The sequence below is a fragment of the Pongo pygmaeus genome, chromosome 18 (assembly GCF_028885625.2).
Source record: "Pongo pygmaeus isolate AG05252 chromosome 18, NHGRI_mPonPyg2-v2.0_pri, whole genome shotgun sequence".
In the NCBI taxonomy this organism is placed as follows: domain Eukaryota; kingdom Metazoa; phylum Chordata; class Mammalia; order Primates; family Hominidae; genus Pongo; species Pongo pygmaeus.
The window spans coordinates 4,656,448-4,670,267 of record NC_072391.2 but is presented as its reverse complement, the minus strand read 5'-3'; the positions used below and the strand labels follow the sequence as shown (position 1 = coordinate 4,670,267).

Here is a 13,820-nt window from a genome sequence, read left to right as displayed (position 1 = left end):
CGCTCTGTCGCCCAGGGTGGAGTGCGGTGGCGCAATCTCGGCTCACTGCAAGCTCCGCCTCCCAGGTTCACGTCATTCTCCTGCCTCAGCCTCCCCAGCAGCTGGGACTACAGGCGCCCGCCACCACGCCCGGCTATTTTTTTTTATTTTTAGTAGAGACGGGGTTTCACCGTGTTAGCCAGCATGGTCTTGATCTCCTGACCTCGTGATCCACCCACCTTGGCCCCCCAAAGTGCTGGGATTACAGGCATGAGCCACCGCGCCTGGCCTGGATCCTGTTCTTCACTGAGATTCCAAGTTAGTCTTAGAATTTTTTTTTTTTTTTTTTTTTTTTTTTTTGAGAGAAGGTCTTGTTCTGTTGCCCAGACCATAGTGCTATGGCACAATCATGACAGCATGGGTCACTGTAGCTTTGAGCCCCTCAAGTGATGAACCTGACTCAGCCTCCCAAGTAGCTGGGTTTACAGGTGTGCCACCACCATGCCTGGTGATTTTTTTTTTTTTGGTAGAGACAGGGTCTTACTACATTGCCCAAGCTGGTCTCAAACTCCTAGGGTCAAGCCAACTCCTGAGGTCAAGTGATCCTCCTGCCTCAGCCTCCCAAAGTGCTAGGACTACAGGAGTGAGCCACCATGCTTGGCCTGGAATCTCTTTTATTTTTTTTTTAACAAGATGACTTGGTGCAGGGACATGGCCTTCACACTGGACTGTATGACACACCAGGCTGTCCCAGGTAGCAATGCAACCTTTGATTCATACACATAGCTGAACAGCAGTGACCGCATGCACCGAAGTCATATTACCTCATAGGCTTCTGCCAGCTGGGAGAACTTCTCCTTGGCTTTGGGATCATCCTTATTTGTGTCGGGGTGATACTTCTTGGCAAGCTAAGGGAAAAACATGATAAATTACTCCAGATACAACATGAATCCCAAATACCAGATACAACAAAACTCCAGATACAACAGAACCCCAAATACCAGTCATAATTATGTTCCCTTTATAAAAGCTGTCCCTCGGCAGAGTACAGTGGCTCACGCCTGTAATCCCAACACTTTGGGAAGTGAAGACAGGCAGATCACTTAAGCTCAGGAGTTCAACACCAGCCAGGGCAAGATGGCGAAACCCCTCTCCACCAAAAATACAAAAAATTAGTCAGGCATGGTGGCACATGCCTGTGGTCCCAGCTACTCAGGAGGCTGAAGCATGAGAATCAGTTGAACCTGGGAGGTGGAGGTTGCAGTGAGCAGAGATCGAGGCACTGCACTCCAGCCTAGGTGACGGAGTGAGAGTCTGTCCGCCCCACAAAATAATAATAATAATGATCTGTTTTAATGTATCCATCTCTTAACTTGAGGGCAGGAACTGATTCTGATGTATCTTTGCCCTTAGCACCCAGCATGGCTTAGAATAGGTAAATGAACAAAAAAGAAAAACAAATTTTTAAAAAGGGGGTCGGGCGCAGTGGCTCATGCCTGTTATCCTAGCACTTTGAGATGCTGAGCTGGGTGGATCACCAGAGGTCAGGAGTTGGAGAGCAGCCTGGCCAACAGGGCGAAACCCCATCTCTAATAAAAATACAAAAATTAGCCAGGTGTGGTCGCGCGTGCCTATAAACACAGGTACTCGGGAGGCTGAGGCAGGAGAACTGCTTGATCCTGGGAGGCAGAGGTTGCAGTGAGCCAAGACTGCACCACTGCACTCCAGCCTGAGCCACACGGCGAGACTCTGTCTGAAAAAAGAAAAAATTTTAAAAAAGGGAAGAAAATGACTGAATACATAGACGTCTCTGCTGTTTCAATTATTTTTGTAGGTAAATAAAATACAGTAATTGCTACAGCTTTACCTGATCTTTTTACTTCCATGCCTAAAAACTTGAATGTTCTCTAAATTAAGTCTTTCTCTTAAATTATGTCTCTAGGACTTGCTAAGGGCCTCAAATCAACTGTCATGTGAGTCCAAACCAGCCTCCATCTTTTCAATCTTTTCCCACTCTTGGATCAGGCACCTGACTCTTGAGCTCAGGAAGAGACAGGCCATTCGCTATTCACAGGCCAGGATCTCTGCTTCCTGTCCCCATGCCTCTGTTCATTCCATTACAACCCAATCAAAAAAAAAAGACAACCCAATTAAAAGTGGGCAATGGATCCAAACACACATTTCTCCAAAGACATACTAATAGCCAACATGCACAAGAAAGATGCTCAACATCATTAGTCACCAGGGAAAAAGCAAATCGAAACTCTAACGAGATAGCATTTTATATTCACTAGGGTAGTAATTAAAAAGACAGATGACAATAGTAAGTGTTCACTGGGATGTGGAGAAATCATGGCCCTCATATGCTGCTGATGGGAATGTAAAATGGTGCAGCTGCTTTGAAAAAGGCTGGCAGCTTCTCAAAAGGTTAAACATCCAGTTACCATATGACTCAGCAGCTATACTCCTAAAAATCCAAGAGAACTGAAAACATGCCTACACAAAAACTTACATATGAATGTCTATATAGCAGCAGTTCATGATAGCAAAAAGTGGAAAATATCCAAATGTCCATCAAACGATGAATAAACAATATGTGATCAATCCATGCAACAGATTATTTGACCATGAAAACGGATGAAGTATTGACACAAGCTATAACACAGATGAACTCTGAAAACATTATGTGAATGAAAGAAGCCAAGACACACAAAAGGATACATATCGTATGATTCTCTGTATATGAATATTCAGAATAGGCGAATCCAAAGAGGCAGGATGCAGGTTAGCAGCTGCCAGGGACCGGGGAGAGACGACAATGGAAGGGGAGTGCTAATGAATACACGGTTTCTTTTTCAGATAATGAAAATGTCCTAAAGTTGACTGTCGTGACAGGTGCACAACTCCAGTGAAGTGTGCACTTAAAAGCTGTCAATCCTACAATGGTGCCTCCAATATTGATTTTATTTTATTGGTCAGAGCAAACCAAGGGTCTAGGAACCAGTGGTGTAGACATCTCGTATACAACTTTACTCAGCTACCCTAACTACCCTAATACACCCTGGGATACGACAATGGGAATTTCACATTTTCCAGGTTAAGAAAGGGCCAGGCGTGGTGGTCACGCCTGTAATCCCAGCACTTTGGGAGGCCGAGGCAGGTGAATCACCTGAGGTCAGGAGTTTAAGACCAGCCTGACCAACAAAGTGAAACCCTGTCTCTACTAAAAATACAAAAAAAATTAGCCGGGAGTGGTGGCGGGCGCCTGTAGTCCCAGCTACTTGGGAGGCAGAGACAGGAGAACTGCTTGAACCCAGGAGGCAGAGGTTGTGGTGAGCCGAGATTGTGCCATTGCACTCCAGCCTGGGCAACGGAGTGAGACTCCATCTCAAAAAAAAAAAGAAAGGAAAGGAAGTAATTCTAAACCTATAAACTTTTATCTGGATGCAAAGAATGACTACCTAAAACTTAGACTAGCATACCTACTGATTCAGAAAATACAGATTAAATTTAATTATGAAAATAGCTCTAGAAAAAAAAACTTCTTAAAATCTCTGGTTTGGGCTTGCCTCTTTTTTCTGAAGCACCAACCTCTATGGCACTGTGCACCAAAAAACAGTCTAGCAAAGGCCAGCTTTATCACACCCTTCTATACTATCAGTTCATGAGACCTATCCATATGGGCACATACGCCGTACTGATCAAGATCAGATGGGATCAACAACATTCCTACTACAATTTGGTCACCAAAACCTGACTTCCATACAGACCTGATAATAGGCTTTCTTGATCTCTTTCTGGCTGGCATTTCGAGGCACTCCTAATATCTGGTAATAATCTTCTTTGGCCAAAGGGGCACTTGTGTGGAAGGAGGCAGTACAAATGAAAGGGTAATGTTTTGTTCCTAAAAAGGAAAAAACAAACAAAGAAAATCACTCTGGGAATGTTCTCAACAAAAGAAAACTTTGAGTACATGACCCACCAGGCTGTATCTGTGAAGGAACAAACAAACTGATAGGGTTTGGCTGTGTCCCCACCCAGATCTCACCTAGAATTTTAGTTCCCATAATCCCCAAGTGTCATGGGAGGGACCTGATGGGAGGTAATTGAATCACAGGGGCAGTTACCTCCATGCTGGTCTCCCGATAGTAAGTTCTCACGAGATCTGATAGTTTTATGACAGGCCTTTCACCCTTTTGCTCATTCTTCCTGCTGCCATGTTAAGAAGGATGTGTTTGCTTCCCCTTCCCCCACGATCGCTGAGGCCTCCCCAGCCATGCTGAACTGTGACTTAATTAAACCTCTTTCCTTTAAAATTTACCCAGTCTTAGGTATGTCTTTATTAGCTGCATGAGAACAGACTAATACACAGGCTACAGCTTTAGGGCTGTTCCCTAATGCACTTCAATAATGGCTAAAGAAGCCACAGTATTTAATTAATATTAAACAACATCAGAGTATTGGATGAGGCTGATTCTCCTGGCTTATACTACTGGAGTGGTCTTAGTACACCACTAAAGGAATAATACTCCTGACTGGGAGATGATTAAAAAAGGGATTCAGCTCCCCCCTTATGCCACACGAGCACTTACCATTTGCTAGGTATTTTCGTATTTTCATATTCTTCTGTCACACTTAATGCTTAACAACTCCCCACATTCTTTTCCCTCTATCTTGCAGCCTTGGGTATCTACTTAAGGAGCAGTTCTCAAGACTGTGCTCCCTGGACCAACAGCATCATTAGATTGATGAAAATACAGATGTTCAAGCCCTACTCCAGACATTCACCAGAAACTCAGGAGGTCTCCACCCACTAGATGCCAGTAGAGAACTCCAGACATTGCCAAATGTCCCCTGGGAAGTAAAAGTGTCCCCTGCTGAGAACCAATGACAACTCAATCTAAGAAGGTCGGGGAAGAACTTCTAGGCATTAGCTGTTAAGCTGCAAAAACTGGCTGAGCTGCCCAGGAAAGCATTTGCCATTTCCAGTGGAAAACAAGTGGCGGTTACTAACTAGGATGACTTTGTTTGTACTTTGGATCTGGATTCGCAGCACCTTTTTAAATAGCAAGACACCAACTGCTTAAGAAACAAGGATGTTTTAGTTCATTCATTTAACAGATAGGAAGAGCAGGTTTTTTTTTTTTGGAGACGGAGTCTCGCTCTGTCGCCCAGGCTGGAGTGCAGTGGCACGATTCTGGCTCACTGCAAGCTCTGCTTCCCGGGTTCACATCATTCTCCTGCCTCAGCCTCCCAAGTAGCTGGGACTATGGGCGCCCGCCAACACGCCCAGCTGATTTTTTATATTTTTAGTAGAGACGGGGTTTCACCATGTTAGCCAGGATGGTCTCAATCTCCTGACCTCATGATCCGCCTGCCTCGGCCTCCCAAAGTGCTGGGATTACAGGCATGAGCCACCGTGCCCGGCAGGCTTTTTGTTTGTTTTTTGAGATGCAGTTTCGCTCTTGTTGCTCAGACTGGCATGCAATGGTGCGATTTTGGCTCACTGCAACCTCCACCTCCTGGGTTCAAGCGATTCTCCTGCCTCAGCCTCCCCAGTAACTGGGACTACAGGCGTGTGCCACCACGCCCAGACTGGAAGAGTGTTTTAATAGGTGAACTCTGTTTAAAAAGTGAATAAGCCGGGCCGGGTGTGGTGGCTCCTGCCTGTAATCCCAGCACTTTGGGAGGCCAAGGCGGGCGGATCACCTGAGGTCAGGAGTTAGAGACCAGCCTGACCAACATGGAGAAACCCCGTCTCTACTAAAAATACAAAATTAGCCAGATGTGGTGGTGCATGCCTGTAATCCCAGCTAGTAAGGAGGCTGAAGCAAGAGAATCGCTTGAACCTGGGAGGCAGAGGTTGCAGTGAGCCAAGATCGCGCCATTGCACTCCAGCCTGGGCAACAAGAGCGAAACTCCATCACACACAAAAAAAAGAAAAAAAAAAAAAGAAATAAAAATAAGCTTGGGCACAGTGGCTCTCGCCTGTAATCCCAGCACTTTGGGAACCTGAGGCGTGAGGATCGCTTGAGCCCAGGAGTTCGAAACCAGCCTGGGCAACACAGAGACCCTGTCTCTATTAAAAATAAATAAATAAATGGATCAAAGACTTTAACTTATATGGCATACTAAATATGTTTGTAAATAAACTTATGACAGGGAAAAAAAAGAGAGAGAGACAGAAATAGGCTAAAGAGGACTGTGAATCCATACAGATTTATGCCTATAACTAAACTAGAGACTGTGTATGTGGTGGCAGTGGTGGTTAGAGATGATAACGATTAATGGGGCCTAGGAATAGGAAGGGCCTTAGAGCTATGCTAAGGAGTCTGGATTTTATCCTAAGAGCAATAGGGAGCCACTGCAAATGTTAAACAAAGAACCCATTAGGTTTGCATGAGAAACAACTCTAGGCTGGGCAAGGTGGCTCACGCCTGTTGTAATCCCAGCACTTTGGGAGGCCGAGGCGGGTGGATCCCTTGAGGCCAGGAGTTCGAGACCAAGCTGGCCAACATGGTGAAATCTTGTCTCTACTAAAAATACAAAAATTAGCCAGTCATGGTGGCGCACGCCTGTAATCCCAGCTACTTGGGAGGCTGAGGCATGAGAACTGTTTGAACCTGGGAGGCTGAGGTTGCAGTGAGCCAAGATCACGCCATTGCACTGCAGCCTGGGTGACAGAGCAAGAGTCCATCTGAAAAAAACAAAAAAAAAGAGAAACAACTCTAGGAAGCCTGGGAGACTACTCGAAATTAATCAGCACAAAACACAACCAGAGGTTGGTTGAGCACATCCAAGTAGGAGGCCAGGTAAAGGATGATCAGACAGGAGAATGAATAGGAATGGTCAGGATACTTAAAATTAGAAATAGGAAATAAATCCGTGTGTTTGGCACACCCAATACGCTCGGAATACAAAAAGCACACTGGAAGTAGTAGGCGTCAGGAGACCACTTTGTGTTTCTTCAGTCAGACTTGAGAAAACACTAGAGCTGGCTTATTATTGAACTTGTACTCAACCCTCTTTTTATTTCGGAGTAAGGGGTTGCCCTGGCCCAGTCCAGCCTCTCTCTCACCACTCCTTCCAATGCCAGAAGGCTGAGGCTGGTAGTGACCTGTGGCAGCTGTGGCTTCAACATTGTGGGCAGAGAACATGGACTGGAGTTAGTACAGAGATAGTAACGCACAAAACTGCATGTGGATAAAGACAAATCACGTTTAATTACAAGGTTGATGGCTTTGTTTTTTCTTTTTTTTGAGACAGTCTCACTTTGTCCCCCAGGCTGGAGTGCAGTGGTGTGATCTCGGTTCACTGCAACCTCCATCTCCCAGGTTCAAGCGATTCTTCTGCTTTAGCCTCTCAAGTAGCCAGGACTATAGGCGCACACCACCACACCTGGCTAATTTTTGTATTTTTGGTAGGTAAGAAGTTTCACCATGTTGGCCAGGCTGGTCTCGAACTCCTGACCTCAAGTGATCCGCCGGCCTCGTCCTACCAAAGTGCTGGGGTTACAGGCATGAGCCACCATCCCCAGTCTGATGACTTTTGACATTATCCAAAGGGCATCAATGATTAACAATAATTAGAGTTCATTTAATAGACTATTTATTTTATCAGATATGACCAGTAAATGTCCTGTCCTTTTTAGAAAAACCCAGAATAAAATAAGCCTCCAAGTCATTCTAAGGATGGCCAACCCACTGTCCAACAACTGCTTTCTTTCTTTTTTTTTTTTTTTTTGACAGGGAGTTTGGCTCTTGTTGCCCAGGCTGGAGTGCAATGGCGCAATCTCGGCTCACTGCAACCTCTGCCTCCTGGGTTCAAGCGATTCTCCTGCCTCAGCCTCCCGAGTAGCTGGGATTACAGGAACCCGCCACCACGCCTGGCCAGTTTTTTCAATTTTTAGTAGAGACAAGCTTTGGCCATCTTGGCCAGGCTGGTCTCAAACTCCTGACCTCAGGTGATCGACCCACCTCCCAAAGTAATGGGATTGCAGGCATGAGTCACGATGCCTGGCCACCAACAACTGCTTTCTTTCTGCTTGGAAGAAAACTCAGATCTAAAATGTTGTTACGTCATCTTACTACTAGATTTGAGACAAGATCACAGACTAGTGTTTGGAAGCTGAGTTGATAAACTTAAAAAAATTTTTTTTTAAGAGACAGGGGTCTCAATATGTTGCCTAGGCCAAATTCAAATTCCTGGACTCCAGCAATCCTCTCACCTCAACCTCCTGAGTAGCTAGGACTACAGAGGCTTGCCACCACATGGCTTCTCAGTTGATGACTTTATTTATTAATTTTTTGGTAGAGAAAGAGTCATACTCTGTCGCCCAGGCTGGAGTGCAGTGGCATCATCATGGCTCACTGCAGCCTCAACCTTCTGGGCTCAAGTGATCCTCCCACCTCAGCATCCCGAGCAGCTGGGAGTACAGGCAGTTGCCACGACAGTTGGCTAATTTTTTTTTTTTTGAGACACAGTTTCGCTCTTGTTGATCAGGCTGGAGTGCAATGGCGCTAACTCGGCTCACGGCAACCTCCGACTTTCAGGTTCAAGCAATTCTCCTGCCCCAGCCTCCCGATTACCTGGGTTTACAGGCATGCGCCACCAGGCCAGGCTAATTTTGTATTTTTTGTAGAGAGGGGGTCTCTCCATGTTAATCAGGCTGGTCTCAAACTCCTGACTTCAGGTGATCCGCCTGCGTGGGCCTCCCAAAGTGCTGGGATTACAGCCATGAGCCACCGTGTCCGGCCACAGTCAACTAATTTTTAAAAATCTTTTTCTAGGCCGGGTGCGGTGACTCACACCTGTAATCCCAGCACTTTGGGAGGCTGAGGTGAACAGATCATGAGGTAAAGAGAACGAGACCATCCTGGCCAACATGGTGAAATTCAGTCTCTACTAAAAATACAAAAATTAACTGGGAGTGGTGGCACGTGCCTGTAGTCCCAGCTACTCAGGAGACTGAGGCAGGAGGATCGCTTAAATCCAGGAGGCGGAGGATGCAGTGAGCCGAAATCACGGTGAGCCAAGATCATGGTGAACCGAGGTCACAACACAGCACTCCAGCCTGGCTACAGAGCAAGACTCCGTCTCAAACAAACAAACAAAAAAATCTTGGCCAGGCGCGGTGGCTCACGCCTGTAATCCCAGCACTTTGGGAGGCCGAGGCAGGCGGATCACGAGGTCAGGAGATCGAGACCATCCTGGCTAACACAGTGAAACTCCATCTCTACTAAAAATACAAAAAATCAGCCGTGCATGGTTGCAGGTGCCTGTAGTCCCAGCTACTCGGGAGGCTGAGGCAGGAGAATGGCCTGAACCCGGGAGGCAGAGCTTGCAGTGAGCCGAGAACACGCCACTGCACTCCAGCCTGGGCGACAGAGCGAGACTCCGTCTCAAAAAAAAAAAAAAAAAAAAATCTTTTTGTAGAGATGGAATCTGCCTATGTTGCCCAGGCTGGTCCCAAACTGCTGGGCTCATGTGATCCTCCTGCCTCAGCGCCAGTATAGCACTGGAATTACAGTCGTGAGCCACCCCGCCCAACCACTTGATGACTCTACCTGTGAAAACAGAATGGATCCTGAAAGATGCCACCTCTCACCTGTGTACACTACCTGATACAAAACTTGCCCATGGCAGGTTATAAGCTCACTTGGGGAACAAGACAGCTAACCGCAGTTCCTTAGTCACAGCCTCACACAAAGCTTAGTGTTTAGTGCCTGTTTCTCTCTTTCACATACACAATAATAACAAATGCTCCCAAATTTGTACAGCTGGAACATGAACAAATTTGGCTTAATAAAACAAGTCACCTAAGAAATTAATATTTGAACAAAAACATGCAGACAGATTCTATTTAAAACAACCTTGACATTAGAAAATGTTAGCAAGCTCTAAAAATGGCCACTTTTGCTCATGTTGAAAAATCTAGCCTGGCATGGTGGCTCACACCTATAACCCCAGCACTTTGGGAGGCCAAGGTGGAAGGGTCATTTGAGGCCAGGAGTTTGAAACCAGCCTGGGCAACATAGTAGGACCATGGCTCTACAAAATAAAAAAATATGTATGTGTTTAAGAAAAAAATTAAAAAAAATCCATCATGACATCTCTCCAAATAATCCAGATGAAACCTAGAAAGAATACTGAACAGACGACTGCTCCTTCCATGAGGTATATAGATGCAGGGACAGAATTTAAAAATTCATTCTGGGGCCAGGCCTGGTGGCTCACGCCTGTAATTCCAGCACTGTGGCAGGCCAAGGTGGGCGGATCACTTGAAGCCAAGAGTTCAAGACCAGCCTGGCCAACACGGTGAAACCCCATCTCTACTAAAAATATAAAAGCTGACTGGGCACGATGGCAGACACCTGTAATCCCAATACTTCGGGAGGCCGAGACGGGCGAATCATCTGAGGTCAGGAGTTCAAGACCAGCCTGGCCAACATAGTGAAACCCTGTCTCTACTAAAAATACAAAAATTAGCTGGGCGTGGTGGTGGGCACCTGTAATACCAGCTACTCAGGAGGCTGAGGCAAGAGAATTGCTTGAACCCGGGAGGCGGAGGTTGCAGTGAGCAGAGATCACACCACTGCATTCCAGCCTGGGCGACAGAGCAAGACTCCATCTCAAAAAAAAAAGTTAGCTGGGCATGGTGGCTCACACCTGTAATCCCAGCTACTTGGGAGGCTGAGGCACGAGAATCGCTTGAATCCGGCAGGCAGAGGTTGCAGTGAGCCAGGATCACATCACTGCAATTCAGCCTGGGCAACAGAGCAAGAGTCCATCTCAAAAATAAAAATAAGGCCAGCTGCGGTGGCTCAAGCCTGTAATCCGAGCACTTTGGGAGGCCGAGGCGGGCGGATCACAAGGTCAGGAGATTGAGACCATCTTGGCTAACACGGTGAAACCCCGTCTCTACTAAAAATACAAAAAAGTAGCTGGGTGTGGTGGCGGGGGCCTGTAGTCCCAGCTACTCGGAAGGCTGAGGCAAAAGAATGGCGTGAACCCGGGAGGCGGAGCTTGCAGTGAGCTGAGATAGCACCACTGCACTCCAGCCTGGGCAACAGAGCGAGACTCCATCTCAAAAAAAAAAAAAAAAAAATTCATTCTCTTGGCTAGGTGCAGTGGCTGATGCCTGTAATCCCAGCACTTTGGGAAGCTGAAGCAAGAGAATCACTTGAGCCCAGCCTGGGTAACATGGTGAAACCCCATCTACAGAAAACTAGCTGGGTGTGGTGGTGCATGCCTGTAGTCCCAGCTACTCAGGAGGCTGAGGATGGAGGATCGATTGAACCTGGGAGGTCAAGGTTGCACTGAGTTGTAATTGTGCCTCTGCACCAGTCTGGGCAACAGGAGGCCCTGTCTTAAAAAATAATTAAATAAATAAATAATCATTCTCTTAACCAAACACACATCCAATCTCTTTGTTCTCTGCCATCTCCTCAGTGCCCAGAACAGTGGCTGGCATACAGTTGGCCTCAATTAATACCTGTGAATGAATGAATTTTCAAACAGAGGCTCAAAGGGATTAAATAACACCCCGCTCACACACACTGGGGAAGTTCACCCCTGAAGCTCAGGCTCTTTTCTTTACATTGCATGAAGTAACCACAATTACTGATAATTTAACGATTGTCTACTATGTAAGTATTACAAAGTGGATTGCAATAGGAAGTTATTTGGTATAAATTGTCTTGTCAGGGCCCTTTAATTAATCTTTATAAATTTATAGATAGCTTAAATATCTTTTGCACAAATTCTAGAGGACACAAAACTAGCACAATTCAGGTACGTACAACATACAGCACAAAACACACAGCATAAGAAAACAAGGCTAAGCAGGGCACGGTGGTTCACGCCTGTAATTCCAACACTTTCGGAAGCCAAGGGGGTATGGATCACCTGAGGTCAGGAGTTTGAGACCAGCCTGGCCAACATGGCGAAATCCCGTCTCTATTAAAGATAGAAAAATTGGCCAGGCGTGGTGGCGCGTGCCTGTAGTCCCAGCTACTCGGGAGGCTGAGGCAAGATAATCTCTTGAACCCAGGAGGCGGAGGTTGCAGTGTTGCAGTGAGTCGAGATTGGGCCTCTGCATTCCAGCCTGGGCAACAGAGCAAGACTCAGTCTCAAAAAAAAAAAAAAAAAGAAAAAAGAAAAGAAAAAAAAACATGACTAAGCATTTCAAGGCTTAATGTATAATTCAGTGTCATCTCAGGCAACGAAATCAAGCCTCCACCTCTTTGTGACATTTATAGGTGGTTTAACATCTAAGCCTCAGTATCTTTATAAAATGGAATAACAGTGCCTATCACGTGGAAATGTGATGTAAGGGGAAAACCATGCCTGGCCAACAGTAAGCGCTCAATAAATGTCTAACTGTGTTATTATTACAATCACCAACTAAAGACTTCTAAAAAGATTGTTAACTGTGCCCTTCAATTAGCACCACGTGGTAGAAACAGCGTAAACTATGACATGACAGCTTTGGGTTTGAGACAACTCTTCTAGTCTAACTTCATGACCTTGGGCTGGTCGATTCCTCTGTTGAATCTCAGTTTCTCATTCTTTAAAATGGGGATGACGACAGGCATCTTGCAGGGTTGTTGTAACAAAGTAACTAGCCTCTCCGAATGGCAGTTAGCTCTTCCCTTCCGCTATGGGCTAGAAGGTGGAGAGATGGGAAAGAAGAGGACGAGGGAGCAGCGGCCTCTAGAAATGCTGACAGAGAGGTGAAGGTTCACTATTTACGGGCGTTTCATCACCACCGCCGGGGGCTGCACGCTTCTCTCCCTTCCTTGACGGCTGAGTAGCCACTAGGGCCTCCCCGCCTCCTGCCTGTCTGTGTCTCCTGCAATTGTGCATCCGGGTCGGAAGACAAACTCTACCCCACTACCCCTGCAGCGGTAGTCACAGCGAGAAGAATCACTGCTTTCTAGGCCCTGAAACCGCCACTCGGGAGTTGGAACCTGCCCTCACCTGTGAGGCTGCCACCAGGTCTCAATGTCAGCAGCGCTCGGGGGCCGCGAAAGGTCAGGGAAGACGCAAAGGCGGGGACGCTCAGCTTGCGGCTCAGCCATGCCCCCACCACGCCCTCCCTGGGCGGCCGGGCCCCTCTCCCCGATGCAGCCGGCAGCCGCTGGGTCCCCACAGCCACCAGCAACCAGCGTGCGGAGCACCGCGCAGCCATCTTGGCCCGGGGACACTGCGCCTGCGCCGCCCGGCTCTAGGGTGCCTCGCGGGAACGGCGGGCGCGCGCAGAGGCGCATGCGTCGCGCACGCGCAGCCGCACCGTACGCGTAGCCGCACCCAACGCTCCTTCCGGGTAGCTATCGCCGAAACGGGGTTTGCTCTGAAGAGTGTTGTTAGGTAGACTCGCCGTGCAGAACCTCGTTATTCTGTGCTAGACAACCAATGAGTGTACGTTATCGGTATAAGGACGTGGTTGAATGTAGCCGAACTTAACTGGTCCGACGGTTCTGGCTAAGGGCGAGACTACATGTCCCGGCATACAACGCGGCCCTCCGTCGCGCCGCTCCCAGCATGTAGTGCGTGGTTCCGTCCTGCTGACCCTGAGACTTACGACGAATTGCGTGAGTTTTACTCTTGCCGTCTCCGCGCGCTTCCAGTAAATCTTCGTCGCCACCCCCAAATCCTGGCCGCAGTCTCACTTTCTCTTAGGCTGATTCCCCACCCGCCTCCTCTAACAAGACTCAGTTCTCTCCTTTTTTTTTTTTTTTTTTTTCTTTTTTGACAGTCTCTCTCTGTCGTCAGGCTGGAGTGCCTGCTCGACTCACTGCAACCTCCTCCTCCCGAGTTCAAGCAATTCTCTGCCTCAG

General features: G+C 47.2%; 1 protein-coding gene across 4 annotated transcripts in view; it reads right to left on the bottom strand.

Moving 5' to 3' along the window:
* Positions 1–13,246, bottom strand: part of DNAJA3 (DnaJ heat shock protein family (Hsp40) member A3) — a 31,770-nt gene extending 18,524 nt beyond the window's left edge. For 2 of the 4 annotated variants that reach the window (XM_054455764.2, XM_063655091.1), the window contains exons 1-3: positions 12,961–13,200; positions 3,750–3,883; positions 804–887 (exon numbers count right to left, since the gene is read on the bottom strand). In XM_054455764.2, coding sequence (XP_054311739.2) covers positions 804–887; positions 3,750–3,883; positions 12,961–13,171 — 429 coding nt within the window. In that variant the 5' untranslated portion in view covers positions 13,172–13,200. Of the gene's footprint in view, positions 1–803; positions 888–3,749; positions 3,884–12,960 lie in introns of all 4 variants that reach the window. The other 2 variants (XM_054455765.2, XM_054455766.2) reach the window with 2 other exon arrangements.
* Between the last annotated feature and the right edge of the window lie 574 nt (positions 13,247–13,820).